Below are 15,363 nucleotides of genomic sequence, written 5' to 3'. Positions count from 1 at the left end.
TGTGTGCATGCCTGCAGATCAGAAGAGGGCATCAGATATCATTATAGGCGTCATGAGCTACCATGTGGTTGCTGGGAACCGAACTCAGGACCTCTGGAAGTGCTCTTAAGCTCTGAGCTATCTCTCTAGCCCATATTTTTTTTCTTAAAAAAACAAACAAACAAACAAACAAACATATTTTTTCAGAGTTGGGAAATCATATCCAGGGTTCTGTGCAGGTCAGGCACATCCCGGAGTGACATTTTCAGCCCCAGGAAAGATTATTTTATCAAGAGTGTTGGCCTATAGTGCAGGACACTTTGAAGTCAGTGGCCCGAGGGGCGGTCACTACGTGCTTGTTGGTGCTCCTGTTGAAGGCAGATCTTAAATCTTGTGTGGATTTTCTCCAGCAGCAGCCAGCTTTCGAGGGACCGTTTGAGGCAGTTGTGTGCTCAGGGAAAACTCCTGTCACCAGGAACCCAAACACATCATAACTTAGAAGGGAGATTTGCTGCTCAGAGTGCTCCTGATGGAGCACCAAGAGCCAGGAGATCCTGCATTCTCCTCCTCCTTCTCTCTCTCTCTCTCTCTCTCTCTTTCTCTCTCTCTCTCTCTTTACCTTTGTGCCTTTTCTTATTGCCTGAAACTGCCTTGAGGTGTGGCCTATCTCTCATATCATCCTGATTGATAGTATCTATTTCGGGAAACCCAGACACCAGCTCTGCAGCCGAGAATCATGTCCAGGGAGGTTGGGAACTTGCGTTCTATTGGCTATTGTCTTCGTTTACACGAGTTGATTCCTTAGGCATTTTAAATTTCTTACAGTGGACTAGATGTGGACCAAGACCTGCCAATTATGTGGCTTATTTCTTGAACCCGTTGCATATTAAGTTACTGGACGGGGGACAGTTAAACTGAAACTCTCAATTTCAGTTTCCTCAGAAAGAGCCTGTTTGTAGGGTGTTGCAAGGTTCCACAGACTGCTGCGTGAGATCATGTCTTGAGTACTAATTATCTGAGAATAGTTATGGCTGATATAGTAGCCACATTTTTCACAGCAGGGCGAAAAGTCACAAGCCTTCTAAGGACTTTGGTCCTTTAAAAGTCCTCATGAACCTAACCAAATTTATCCATGTAAGACATATTTGCCCATGTCCTCTCCTTGGCAGGCTCTGGGTATCAGGCAGGGGCCAGGACCCAGTCTTGGTGTTTACCTCTTCAAACCATGTCAAGAAATGATTGCCGTGTATCTTTGGGAGCACAAAGGAAGAAGCATATCTCTGAGGACATGGCCTCCTTCCAGAATCCCGAGTGGGTGGGGAGGAGGACTTAGGTGAGAGCAGGGAGTGAGGTGGCAAGGCTCCTTTGCGAGAGGCACCTGAAAATCTGGGAGCCCAAAGGAGGAGAACACCTTAGTTAGGGGGTGCAGGTAGGCTGTGGACACGCAAGGGCTGGGCGGAGCACTGGGGCCGAGCAGTCACCTGCTCCATGCTTGAGGATGAGACCTTCGCTGGGTGCAGGCCGCCATTACCTAGGAGCAGACGTGGGAGATGCGGAACAGAATCCTGCAAGAGAGAGCGCTCCCTCTCACCCAACTCTGTTTCTACTCTTTCCTAATTTCTTCCTGTGTAAATACTTCCATTCTGGACAGAAAGGGGCAAGTGCTAGCCTTTTGTCAGTCAGAGCAGGATGTATAGTGTTGGGCATTTTGTGACAGGGGAACCTTTTGGAAATAGAAAGGGCAGCACCAAAACAAGAGTTATAACAGATTATCTCATTCTTCTCCTGTGTTTTCTTTGAAGACTGGTTGGGCAGAAACAATCCCAGTTATTCCTCTATCGTGTGTAAAATACCTCCAAAGTCCAAGCCAAGTCTCGCTTTAGGTCTGCTGTGTGGCTTAGAGGACAGGCCAGCTTATTTCTAACCTGCGCTATTAATTATAGGGCGCTGGCAAGAGGAATTGCGCCTGGAAATGCAGCTGGCAAGCTAACACCTAATTCAGTAAATAATTGAGAGTCAAACCATTATTTTCCTGAAAACTTGAAATTGTTCAAAGTACATTCCTGATTAGCACCTAAATAATAAAGTAATTATGTAATTAGTAATTAATTTGTCACTTCAGGACATAATTTAATTTATTATCTTTTCTTTTAAGCTTGACACCGAGGTAATAGAGGCTGTGGTTGAGTTAACTGACTTTTCGGGGGCAGGGCGGGTGAGTGTGGGCTCTGACGTGAGTCTACATTCTCAGTGCCTGGAGGCTGGAGTCCCAGGACACCTTTACAAAGACTTGGGAGGGCTTGTCATCATTGTGCTTAGTGTCTTTCTGATCACTGGCTTTCTTGAGGATGTGTGCTCTATGTGAAGACGTCTACTTCTTTATTTATCCTGCAGTTCCAAATGTCCTTGTATACCCACCAGCTATGGGCGTTGGAGATTAGAGACCAAGGTGGCCCTACATGGTCTAGCCTCTAAGAGGACGTATGTACTTGTATTTGTATTGGACTGTAGATGTGTATGTTGTAGGCCTTCATTCAGTTGTTTATTCCACTCATTCTTCCATTCAGGAAATGTTTGAGTGTTCCGTGGCACTAGGGAAAGCCACCTGCTCACATGAAGCACAGGAATAGGATCTGGATGGAGTGTTCCAGGCCGAGCGAGAGCTCTGCCAAGAGATGCTGTCAAGGTTGGGAGCTCTTGCTGCAGGGAGACGCAGAAGGGCAGTGTTGTTAGAGGCAGCAGGAGCAAGCATCTGGGAGATGGAGCTGGTGCGCAGGCGCAACCCTCTGACTTGACTCTGGAAGCATGGCTACATGGAGGGGGAAGGAGCCCTTCTGAGGCTTTTCCTTAGTCTTCAGACCGAAGCTCCCAGGGATGACAACGACTGTAACGGAATGGCAGAAAATCAGAGTTTGCTGTGAGCGGTAGTTTGTGCATTTCACAAGATTTTTCATAAACCTTATCTCATTTACTACCTACATCCGTTCTAGACGACAGAGATTTAGATACAGTCCAGGGAGTCTGAGGAACCTGCCTGAGATTATATACCAGGCTAGTACTTGGACATGGGCCCTTGGGCAGAACCCTGAATAGGCTATCCTGGTAGTATTGGCTTTGGTACTGATATTCAGAGTAGCCATTTTGGAAGACCGCGGAACCGATTAGTCCAAGAGGTTAAAGTTGACCAGTCTCTACCAGCACCTCAGCAAAGGCAAGGAGTTTCCTAAAAGCCGATTATCCAAACAGGATAGAATGTTAATCACACCTCAGTGCTTGGGAGAGGATAACCTCTCACGTAATCAGGGGAGAATTAAGAAAGTAGAAGTCCGTAGAATTCACTACTCTCCCCTTGATCCATAGAAGCCTAAGCGGAGGCAGGCAGGTGGGAGATTATTTTTTCCCTGTCTGTAGAATGTGGTAAAAGTGAGACTGTAAGGTCTTAGCCTGGGACCTGTGTTAGGCCTTGATGAGACTGTGAGGAAATCTGCAAATGACTGGGCTTGGTGGAACTGGGCTATAGGAAGAGGGAGGCTCTGTGAAGTGTGATAATCCTGAAGGGAGGTGGAAAGTTCTTCAGCCTTCCTAGCACTGAGTGTCGCAGCTTCCCAACAGTGGGAAGCGTCCCTGGGTAGGAGCTAAGTTCAGTATAGAATCCGGAGCTAGCCAGATGCAGAGAAAGTCCAAAGTTGACCAGATCATCTCTGTGAGCAGCTCTGGCACAGGGTGCTGATTGTTTTAAAAGCCGATCATCCAAACAGTATGGGCAAGGGGTCAAACCTCAGTGCATGGGAGAGGCTCATCCGTAGGCTCTAGGTCTCCCCATCTCCAGGTAGGAGGTTCTGTGCTCTTGTTGTTGGCCCTTGGCCCTTGCATATGGCAGAGTTCTACACAAGTAGGTGGAGCCCACCTCTCATTTTCCTGCTGTCCTTTGCAGCCCCTCCCACCTTTACAGAAACACCCCCCCAGTACATTGAGGCCAAGGAAGGTGGAAGTATCACCATGACTTGTACTGCTTTTGGGAACCCTAAGCCCATCGTCACCTGGCTCAAGGAAGGGACCCTCCTCGGTGCTAGTGCAAAGTATCAGGTGAGTCGGCTCTCACCTGGGTGCCACAGTCACTCTTCCTCATCCTCTCTGCCTGCCCATCTCCCATGGGATGCAGCTGGCCACTGATGGTATGCGCACAGGCCCAGGGTGGAGACAAGGCATCCTCATGGCCTGACTTGACGACAGACATTCTGCTGCCTCTGAGAGGGAGGCTCTTGTCCTCCCTGTCCCTGTCCACCAGTCCCCGAGGCCATGTCCAGCTTCTCAGAGCTCATCGTCTTGTCTGAGGGGCATCCCGGTGAGGCCTGCAGGTTGATATTGAGTTCTTTCTGTGCCTCCAGGTGAGTGACGGTAGCCTGACGGTGACGTCAGTCAGTCGGGAGGACAGAGGCGCCTATACCTGTCGAGCATATAGCATCCAGGGCGAGGCTGTGCACACGACCCATCTGCTCGTTCAAGGTAGGGGACCATTTTGGCCTCTTTTTCCCCTGGAACTCTGCAGGAGGCTTCCAGGCCTTCCGAGTCATGGAGAACATTTTTTTCTCATGGCACAGCCTGACCAATTGGGGGAGTAGAGGACTGGTGGGGACGGTCTCACATGTGTCACACTTACCATGTCTCTCACCTTGGTCAGCTGGGAAAAAGGGTATCTCATGGTGTGGCAGGGAGCCAGGGAGCACGCTGAGCCATTTTTGATTTCCCCTTGAGAGAGCATGTCTACCGTGTCTCCATCCTCCTCAGAGAGGAAACACCCTTGGGTCATCTGTCCATCAGTGATGGCGTCTGTTTGTAAAGACAGGACTATAATCCAAGCATCTGACTTTATTTTTCATATTTTTTTTAAACTTGTTTTTTATGTTCATTGGTGTTTTGCCTGCATGTGTGTCTATCTGTGTGAGGGTGTCAGAAGTTTCAAAACTTGAGTTACAGACACATGTGAGCTATCGTATGGATGCTGGGAATTGAACCCAGGTCCTCTGGAAGGGCAATCAGTGCTCTTAACCGTGGAGCCGTCTCTCCAGCCCCCCTGACATTTAAACAGTATCGGGGACATTGACTAGAACTGGCTTCTGTCGTCAGCTGTGAGATGTTGGCCTGTTCCGTCTGGTGCCAGAGTGTCCTAAAAAGAGCTGAGGGTTCACTGCCCGGGATGGGTAGGGTCTCTGTCTCCTCACCCTCTGCATTCTGGAGTGACAGTGGGAGTGAAGGTGTATGGAGGTTATAGATGGCTAGTCTGCAGATCATGGAGCAGTTACAGATGTGGTACAGAGGGTCCCTGAGCCGCACAGCAGCTGGAAGCATCTCTGTAATGACTGCCCGGGCCCTGCTGCCTGGACACCCCATCTTGAGCATGCCAGAGCTACCAGGCCTGGCATGGTAGCCCTCCCAGTCAGGAGAGGTGATGTTCATTCCTCTTCTCCCCAGGGCCTCCCTTCATTGTTTCCCCTCCTGAGAACATCACCGTCAACATCTCCCAGGATGCTCTGCTTACCTGCAGAGCAGAGGCGTATCCCGGCAACCTCACCTACACCTGGTACTGGCAGGATGAGAACGTCTACTTCCAGAAGTGAGCAGCACCCTGCTCCAACCCTCTCACACGGGTCCCCACAGGCCCCTGCCTTGAGAGAGGTGCCCTGGCAGTGTCTGGGAGCCCTCTAGGGGAGGTGAAGGGATGCATTGATGCCCTGCTTGTATTTCTACCAACATCCCTCTTGCCCCTGTCTACTTGTCACTGTTTTGCAGTGACCTGAAGCTAAGGGTGCGGATCCTGATTGATGGGACATTGATCATCTTCCGAGTGAAGCCAGAAGATGCTGGGAAATATACCTGTGTCCCTAGCAACAGCCTGGGGCGCTCCCCCTCTGCCTCAGCCTACCTGACTGTGCAGTGTGAGTAGGGGTGAGGGAAGAGGGTTCTGGGCAATCAAGCTGTACAAACTAGATTTGAGGTTGAAGACCCAACATGTTTGTGAGGCCTAGAGGAACGCTTGAGGGAGGAACGGATGACTCCAGAGGAAGCCATGATCTGCCTGGCCAATAGAGTTAATTGTCCTCGGCGGAGGTCTTCTGTGGGCTGGTCGTCACTGGGTGTTAGCCAGTCCATTGACTCAAGCTTAGACCAGGTTCAAGGATAAACAGACCTTAGCTCTGAACACTTACCGTTCGGAATGGTGGTCCTCATGTTACTGAGTCCTGGTTTATACCTGGACCTTCAGCTAGTTGCTGCTGGGCACTTTTTCCTTTGTGTCTGAGGAAGCAGGCTTAGTTTCTCTCCCTGTTGTACTCTACCTTTGCACACGTGAACGCTGTGCACTGAATGGACTAGGACCTTTCTGGGTGGTTCGTTCTGCTTCTATACTTGGCTCCTTCTGGCTACCTAGTCCCTCTGCTCTGGGGCTGAGTGACTCAGATGAATAAGTTGTTCAACCAGACCCATAGAGGGCTTCTGGGTGAGCTCGAGATTCTACCCAGTATTAATTCTTGGGTGCCGTTTGTGGCTTTCCCACCCACCCTGACAAGTTGGACATTGTGACAGAGTCAGATAGGAAGATGGGTAATAAAGATTAATGCCGCCCTTGTGATTTATGGATGGCCCCGTCACTCAGGCAGTGAAGGCTGCAGGTTGTTGCTATAGCTGACAGACCTCCACTATTAGAAGGCTGGTGTGGGAGAATGACATACGCCCGAGGTCATGGAGTGGCAGGAGTGAACAACGTAGCACGGGGATCTAAACCAGGCTCTGAGCTGAGGACACGCGGAGGAACAGTTGGCGGCCGTGGGGATGCTCCCTGATGGCTGTACAGGTCTGAGTGTCTGCAAGGGTCTTCTGTGTATAGGCAAGGTCCCAGTGGGGAAGCTGAGTCAGGCTTACTGTGTCCTGCCTCACTCCTCACGCTGCGTGCTTTCTCCTTCCAGTGGCAATACTTTGCTGGTGGGAGCAAAGGCCTCATTTCTCTTGCACTGCTGATAACTCACAAGGATTTGTAGCACATTATGGTGCAAGCTCCTGACTTTTATGAGCTGGGAAGCCGAGCATACTGGGTGTATCCTATCTGTAGTAGGAAAGCAGGAGGCTGGACGTGCTTATGCGGGCGCTGGAGCGGAAGGGCTACAGGGAGGGGCAGCTTCACCGTGCAGGTGTGCCTCTGCCTCTGGGTTGGGTGCAGGCGGCGCCATACCAGCTAGAAGGTGGCAAGGATGCAGGAGGGATCAAGCCAGCGGGGATCAGCCTTCAGAAGGATGGCAGGCCAACCAAGACAAAGGCTTCCTCCTTGGAGCTGTGGGGACTGTTCTCTTGCTGAGGCGATTTGGTTTGTCTGACTCTCCTTAGCACCAGCACCCACTCCAGCTTGTCCCTTTTTACCCCCCACCCCCTTTTCCTTCAAAGAGAATCCAGGGAGTTGAGATTTATAGGTGGGTGAGACAAGGATCTTTATCTCTGCTAAAGAGCAGTGTTCAGAGTATTTCCCATTCATAAACCCTTTGAAAACCTTGGAGGAATTTAAAAAAAAGAGAGAGAGAGACTATCATACAAAAGTAGGAAGCTACATCTAAATATATAACTCAGCCTGGTATTTATGTAAGGCTGTTCTCTGAAGAGCTCGGAATGCTTGAAAGGTACCAACCAGCTCATTCATCACAGCCTTCCTAGCTCTAGATCTTTCTCCTTTGTAGCCCTAGGAGTCCTGGGGAGAAATGAGAAGACATGACTTAACTTGCCGCACAGGGCTACAGGGCCTCTCCCATCTGTTCTGGGGCCCTGATAGATTTTTAACTTTTAACTGCAGAGACGGGTGGAACACTGAGGCCAAGGGAGGCCAGACATCCAGCACAAGGAATACCTCCCGTTGGGCTTGGAACATCAGCGTGCATAGAACTGATGTTGCGGTTTTGGTTTAGGATACAAAGTAGTTGGAGAAGTGCGTGGTCACTGTTGGCTTGGCAGGGTTGGGGTAAAGACTGCAGTGAGAGCTGTTTGTTTCTGAATTCTGAAGACCAGGGCAGTTTAAAATACGCCTCTGAATGTCTCCAAGCGTTCTTCAACATCCTAAGGTTCTTAAAAGCATAGTCAATTGGACAGAAGAACGTGCACAGCCTACCTGAGCCTGCTGTGTGTGCTGATAGAGAGCTGGGATCGGCGCTCTTATTTACTGCGGTGGCCCTGGCTTCCCCAACACCGTGTTGAACATTGAGAATCTCCACTAGTAGGCGTAAAGGTTCCTTTGCAGAGGAATGGGGTTTGTGCACAGGCTCACCTTCTGCCTTGATTGGCAGAAGGCCACCTTGATTGTGCACAGGCTCACCTGGCTTCTCACGTTTTCCCACGCTCTCCCTCTCACAGACCCAGCCCGTGTCCTCAACATGCCCCCTGTCATTTATGTGCCCGTGGGAATCCATGGCTATATCCGCTGTCCTGTGGATGCAGAGCCACCTGCTACTGTGGTGAAGTGGAATAAGGATGGCCGGCCCCTGCAGGTAGAGAAGGTATGAGCGAGGTGCATGATGGGATTCTGTATGAAGAGCATCCTTCTGACAATAAAGATGCTGCCTCTGGGCTCTGGTTCTCTGCCAGCCCCACTCCTCCCAAAAACCCTAGGCAAACAAAGGGCAGCGATCTGTCAGGAGTTTGGCTGTGCTCCATGCCCGCAGGGGATGCCAGCGCCTGCTGAGCTGCTATTCTGTCCTATGCTTGGCCTAGCCCAGCTCAAACCCTGCCTGGGAGTGGCTGGGATGTAGTGTCTGTGTCCTGACCGTGCCTCCCTGCTCTTTCATCCATGTCTGGCAGAACTTGGGTTGGACCTTGATGGAGGATGGCTCTATCCGCATTGAGGAGGCCACAGAGGAGGCTCTTGGCACTTACACCTGTGTGCCTTACAACACCCTGGGGACCATGGGCCAGTCTGCCCCTGCACGGCTTGTCCTGAAGGTGAGTCCTGTGCACGGCCCCTGTGGTGGGCAGTGTTCCTGTGGCCAACCTTTTATACCCATCTCTGTGCTTCCATTAGGATCCCCCGTATTTCACGGTGCTACCCGGCTGGGAGTACAGGCAGGAGGCTGGCCGGGAGCTGCTCATCCCCTGTGCAGCTGCAGGGGACCCCTTCCCTGTCATCACCTGGAGGAAGGTACCTGGGCTTTGACGCTCTTGCACTGTGCGGGAGGCAGGGAGAGAGAGCCATTGGTGGTTCTTCCAGGCCGGATGTTAGGAGGGGAGGCGACTTTAGTGGATAGTGGGGGGCTTTAGCAATGGGCTCAGGGATTGCCCCACCATCTCCATCGTCCTCAGGCCCCTGAGAGTGAGCACTTGTTCCCTAAACTGAATCCCTGCTCCTTGTCTGGCTAAGGTAGGGAAGCCCAGCAGAAGCAAGCACAACGTCCTGCCCAGCGGGAGTCTCCAGTTTCGTGCCCTGAGTAAGGAGGACCACGGGGAGTGGGAATGCGTTGCCACCAATGTGGTCACAAGCATCACTGCCAGCACCCACCTCACTGTCATCGGTACGTGGTTGAGTAGGCCGGCCGACTGGGGTGATTTTTCTCACTCTGCGGGTGTTTTTCCTAAGTCACACCGGGGATGACCACTTGAAACCCTTGACCTCAGGAGGCTCTGGCAGGGAGGGTCAGGGTCAGGGTCCAGGCTTGTCCTATCCTGGGGAAGTCAGGCGTGGGAACTGGAAGGAGTAGAATGAGTGACAGTCAGGCTGTGTGGCACATTAGCCAGGCACTGAGCTGCCTGAGGGTCAGGCCAGCGTCCATAGCCTGGGGCGTGCGGAAGTGACTAGTACTCCTTGTTCTATTACTCAGGACTTGTCAGCCTGCCTTCTTGTAGCCTGTCCCTTTGGGGCTTGTCAGCCACAGTTGTACACAAGGCCACACTGAGTATTTTACTGCCAGCTTAGGCTGTGAATAAAGTAGTCTGTACCTTGTCACAATCTATGAGGGGAGCTCCTGGCTATCCTGCCCAGGCATATCCTTTATACCCAGTAGGGGCTAGCCTCATACCTAAGCCTACTGCTGTCTGCTGTGTGGAACATGGCTGTCCCAGGACCTCAAGGGAATGCTTTTAGCTCAACGATGCATGGGAGTCAGCGTGCGGAGGGTTCTGGTTTTTCCTCTGACCTGTGTTCTGCTGGCGACACTCGCCTGTGCAGAGGGTGGGCTCTTCTCTCTGACTCCATCAGGACTGGGCTGGGCCTGGGACTCTGCCCTCTCTGCTGCCACCTCCTGGGATACATCTTGGTATGCCATGCTTGCTTTGTCCTCTCCTGGATCTCCAGCAAGGAGACGGAGGGGACCAAGCAAACAGGCTGGGCTCTGATTGGCCTGAGCTGTCTTCCTTGTTCTCCAGGCACCAGTCCCCATGCCCCAGGCAGTGTTCGGGTCCATGTCTCCATGACAACTGCCAACGTGTCCTGGGAGCCAGGCTATGATGGAGGCTACGAGCAGACATTCTCAGTTTGGTACGGACCTCTGTGAGTCAGCCCCGCATGCTTTGCAATCGGCTTCTCCCTCCCTCGCCCCACGCAGGGCAGCCCGTCTGCCCCATCCTTTGCCAGCCTAGGGTGGGTGGCGGGCCCAAGGAGCCTAGGATCTGTACTCATCAGCTCTGCAGATGGCAGAGCAGGTCAGGCAGTGATTGTGTTCTTAAGGATGTTAGGTGTGCCTAGAAGCCGGTCAGGGCATCTTTGTGTTACCGCCCTGGAGGTTAACATGCTCATTTGTATTGAAATTATCCCCCTTCCTCTCTTCCTTTGGCTTCTCTCAGAGTGTAGTGAATAGCATCCAAAGTGCAGGGCCTACCTTTTAATTCTGTTCCTTGCCCAGAGGCTCCAGGGGCCAGGTGCTCCTACCCTGGCCAGCCCTTGCCTCCCTGGTCTGGATTTTCTCTCTAGGATCTTGTGCATGCATTTTTCATGTCTGCTTTTGACCAGATCAGTCACTTAGGACACTTACCAAACCTCAGGGTAGGTAGCACTCACAAGTGTAAGGAACAGGATGAGGACCCAAGGCTTAGAATGGCAGGAAGAGAAGCCGAGCGCTCCTTGGCTCCCCACCTCCCGAGCGAGGCTTTGCATTCCTGATGTTTCTTCCTGTCTTGAGCTGGGAACTGCAGCCTGGGATCCACAGACAGCATCCTCAAGTGAGGAAGATGCACATTTATTTCCTTCTCCTTTCTTGGTTCGCTCTGAGTCTGGGGTGGAGGAACAAGCAGACTGTAGACCTCAGAGAGAGAGAGAGAGAGAGAGAGAGAGAGAGAGAGAGAGAGAGAGAGCGCCTTCAGCCACGGGGGGTCGAGGGGGGCTTCCATTTCCCTAGCCATTCTCAGACTGAATGCATCTCCTGGGTGTTGGGTTCTCTATGGGTGGAGTGTACCTAGATAGTGGGAGATAGAGTCAGAACAGTCTCCCAAGCCTTGTCTGCGTTCCTCTGAATGGGGGAGGGTCCCATGCCCACTGCCTGGGGGATATAAGACGCACGGGTCAGGCAGTGACCTCTGCTGTTGCCCTACACTGCCTGCCACTCATCTGCATTGCTCGTGGCACACTCTGCCCACTTGCGTTGGGAGGGAAGGGCAGTTGCCATGCTAGAAGAGGCCTTCCCTTCTTCCCCAATGACCCTAACTCACTGTACTTACATGGACATTTGGTTCTTGCACCCTTCTTCTTCTTCTTCTTCTTCTTCTTCTTCTTCTTCTTCTTCTTCTTCTTCTTCTTCTTCTTCTTCTTCTTCTTCTTCTTCTTCTTCTTCTTCTTCTTCTTCTTCTTCTTCTTCTTCTTTTCTTCTTCTTCTTCTTCTTCTTCTTCTTCTTCTTCTTCTTCTTCTTCTTCTTCTTCTTCTTCTTCTTCTTTTCTTCTTCTTCTTCTTCTTCTTCTTCTTCTTCTTCTTCTTCTTCTTCTTCTTCTTCTTCTTCTTCTTCTTCTTCTTCTTCTTCTCTTCTTCTTCTTCTTCTTCTTCTTCTTCTTCTTCTTCTTCTTCTTCTTCTTCTTCTTTCTTCTTCTTCTTCTTCCTCTTCCTCTTCTTCTTCCTCTTCTCCTCCTCCTTCTCCTTCTCCTCCTTCTCCTTTTTCTCTTTCTTTTCCTCCTTGTTCTCCTTCTTCCTCCTCCTCTTCCTCCTCTTCCTCTTCCTAATCTTCCTCCTCTTCCTCCTCCTCCTCTTCCTCCTTCTTTTCCTCTTCTTCCTTCTCTTCCTCTTCCCCTTCTATTTTTCCTCCTCCTTCTCTTCTTCCTCCTCCTCTTTTTCTCTTTCTCTTCCTCTTTCTCTTCTTCACTTTCTTTTGCCTCAGCTCACATATGGGCATTACCTGGTAGCGGTGATGAGTCCTAGAACCTAGGCTGGAACCTGTGGGTATCAGTTGAGTACAGCTCAGGGGCCGATAGAGTGGTCCAGTCACCCAGGACAATGTCTCCTCCCTGTGGTATCATCTGGAACTGCACCTGTGGCAGGTGGCTTCCTTGCCTATTCAAGATGAAGAAGAGGGTGGCTTTAGAAGGGAAACCTCACCCCTAGATTCTTTACTTTCCATCATGATAACTTTCGCTTTGGGTGTCACTCCTAGCCTTCAAGGCATTAGGAGCCCTGGTCCTGCCATGGGAGAAAACCCCTGGTCAATTTTGTTACATGCTTCAGCTATCCTCAGATGACCCAGGCTGGACTGGATTGAATGGAATATCCTGTGATACTCAGGACCCTACTTTTGCCTCTCCCTGGTAGGGCAGATAGCCAAGGTCATCTGGGTTCCTTCCCTGGTCATGGCACTGCCCAGTTCTCATCCTCATTTCCAGTGTCCCTATTCTAGCAAGGCAGAGCCCATTTATACAGTAGACCATGGAGTGGGATTCTCTCACAGTGCTCATGGTAACTGACCAGTGTCCTCAGCATGATTTACACCTGAGGACCCCTTTCACTGGGAGGTACCCCAATGGGGTGTGCCCTAGTGCCATGAAGGTTGGCATAGGCAGAGCCGGGCAGGTAACCCCACCTTGGCTCTCCCTCTTCCCGCCCTGGAACCCGGGGATGCCTGTACTTTTAACTGCCTTTCCTTTGAAGACCTTGCATGCTTACTGTTCTCTCCAGTGTGACCCACCCCACCCCTTCTCCCCCATCCTCTCTCTCTATCTCTCTTTTGGCCAGGATGAAGCGGGCTCAGTTTGGGCCCCACGACTGGCTGTCCTTGTCAGTGCCACCGGGCCCCAGCTGGTTGCTGGTAGACAGCCTGGAGCCTGAGACTGCATACCAGTTCAGTGTCCTGGCCCAGAACAGGCTGGGAACCAGCGCCTTCAGTGAGGTGGTCACTGTGAACACTTTAGGTGAGGCCCTGCGCTGCTGTGTGTTGGGGGCTATTTCTTAGCAGATCTTAGCTAGACAGAGATGAAAGTCGGGATGGAGCTAACATCAGGGATTAGTGGGTGCCAGCACCTTACAAAGTGGTCTGTCTCTGTTGTGGTTTCTTTTATTTCCCAGTAAGGATTTACCATGTACTTCTGTAGGGTTTGTCTGCTCCCATATCATGGCATTTTGGCTATATTTCTTTTGCACCCTTGGGTGGAATGGAGAGGTTCAGGAATATGTATGAATGTTTAGCAGTTTTACAAGGGGCCAGGGAGTCTTCTGCACTATCTACCTATAGTTGCATGTCTTCTGGGGTCCAAGAACAGCCTTGGCAAACAGACACCCCCCCAGGTGGACTGGAGGTTGTGGCTTCAGCTCCCTTCCTGCAGATGTAAAATGCCCACCACAAACTTCAAAGTTCCTCTGATTAGGGTATCGTCTATTCAAATAGCCGCACCTGGCTTAGCATTCACTTTGTAGACCAAAGCTGACCTTGAACTTGAAAAGATCTGCCTGTCTCTTCCTCCCGAGTGTTGGGATTAAAGGTATATGCCACCAAGCCTGGGCTCAGCCTCATTCTGAGCTCAAGGGCCCCAAATGGAATCAAAAGTATGACTCATGTGTTGTGAGAAGATCTCACCAGTTCTTGGGATTGGAGCATAAGATGTAGTCAACACACCTGAGAAGTGTGTCATTAGTCAGTGAGGTCATTGTGTAGATGGTGTGGCATTTCGAGAAAATGATGTAACCAAGAAATACCGTGAACTTTAGATCAATGGCACTGATGCTTCCGGAGCAGGGTGGGGGCTATTTTCATGAGAAATCTTTTCTGTTGCTGGAGTATGCTCTAGCCATAAAAAAAAAAAAAAAAGATAGTGGAGTAGATACATGACCTGTAGCGTGGTTGGGTGTTCCCATTGCCATATAGTCTGCACCATACATAGCTGCACTTTATGTGACAGGCAGAGTGCAGATTTGTTCATACCAGTGCTACCTTAGCTGTTTGAGGAATGTGCTTTTCTGTGTTATAATGAATCCTCTCTTAAGGTCGATAGGACGTTTTCAGCTCCATAATTTCGTGGGGCATCAGGAATGTGGCTGACAGAGATACTCTGTGACACATGACCTGTATCCTTCACTAGATTCTTCTCTCTCCTCATGGTAGCTGCCCCTTCTTCCCCTTTGAGGAGGTGCTTGGCCATCATGCCATTGTTTTATTCTGAAAAGAGTTACACAGCTCTGGGTCACCAGCCCTGACTTCTCTTTCCTAGGACTGTGAGGATTGCTGGAGGGATGCCCTCTCACTGCTCCGAAAACAATTCTTTCCTTGTTAGGTTTTGCTTCCCACATTGGGTCGGAGTCTGTGACCATCATCTTCCGTCTCCCTTTTCCTTCTAGCATTCCCTGTTACAACTCCAGAACCCCTGGTGCTGGTGACCCCACCAAGGTGCCTCACAGCCAACCGGACCCAGCAGGGTGTGCTCCTGTCCTGGCTCCCTCCTGCCAACCACAGCTTCCCCATCGACCGCTATATCATGGAGTTCCGAGTTGGGGAGCGCTGGGAGATGCTAGATGATGCCATCCCAGGCACTGACGGAGACTTTTTTGCCAAGGATCTGTCCCAGGTGGGGACTTTAATTTTATTTATTTATTTATTTATTTATTTATTTATTTATTTATTTATGCCTCTTATTTTCTGTTTTTGAAATTTGTCATGACAATTTGTAAAGCCACTGATATTGAGAGACTCACCTCATGGGCATAGAATCAAGCCTTGAACTGGTCTTATCTGCAAGTCTTAGACTCTCCTTAGTTTGCTACCAAAGGTTACAATTGGTCTCCAGACCACAGCTAGCTTAAAGGCATGGGGGATCAGTGCCTCACAGATGGTTTTCCTCAAATACAAATACTTGCTAGGCTAAGACAAGGAGAAGCCTGGATCATCAGACTCAAGGCCCAAGTTTCTTGGGTTCCAATCAGGGTAGACTGAAGAGGCTTTTGAAAGGTTGTCTTC

The 15,363-nt window shown here is 50.6% G+C and overlaps 1 protein-coding gene across 1 annotated transcript in view; it reads left to right on the top strand.

Annotated features, from left to right (window-relative positions):
* Window positions 1-15,363, top strand: part of Igsf9b (immunoglobulin superfamily member 9B) — a 51,609-nt gene that overhangs the window by 13,631 nt on the left and 22,615 nt on the right. The window contains exons 4-14 of the mRNA XM_052188776.1: window positions 3,914-4,065; window positions 4,368-4,485; window positions 5,452-5,593; window positions 5,770-5,915; window positions 8,368-8,510; window positions 8,812-8,952; window positions 9,032-9,148; window positions 9,368-9,518; window positions 10,369-10,480; window positions 13,152-13,327; window positions 14,748-14,974. Of these exons, the coding sequence (XP_052044736.1) occupies window positions 3,914-4,065; window positions 4,368-4,485; window positions 5,452-5,593; window positions 5,770-5,915; window positions 8,368-8,510; window positions 8,812-8,952; window positions 9,032-9,148; window positions 9,368-9,518; window positions 10,369-10,480; window positions 13,152-13,327; window positions 14,748-14,974 (1,625 nt within the window). The remainder of the gene's footprint in view (window positions 1-3,913; window positions 4,066-4,367; window positions 4,486-5,451; window positions 5,594-5,769; window positions 5,916-8,367; window positions 8,511-8,811; window positions 8,953-9,031; window positions 9,149-9,367; window positions 9,519-10,368; window positions 10,481-13,151; window positions 13,328-14,747; window positions 14,975-15,363) is intronic.

This window comes from Apodemus sylvaticus, chromosome 7 (assembly GCF_947179515.1).
Source record: "Apodemus sylvaticus chromosome 7, mApoSyl1.1, whole genome shotgun sequence".
NCBI lineage: Eukaryota > Metazoa > Chordata > Mammalia > Rodentia > Muridae > Apodemus > Apodemus sylvaticus.
Note: the sequence above shows the minus strand (reverse complement) of the source record. Positions and strands in the feature narration are given on the sequence as shown.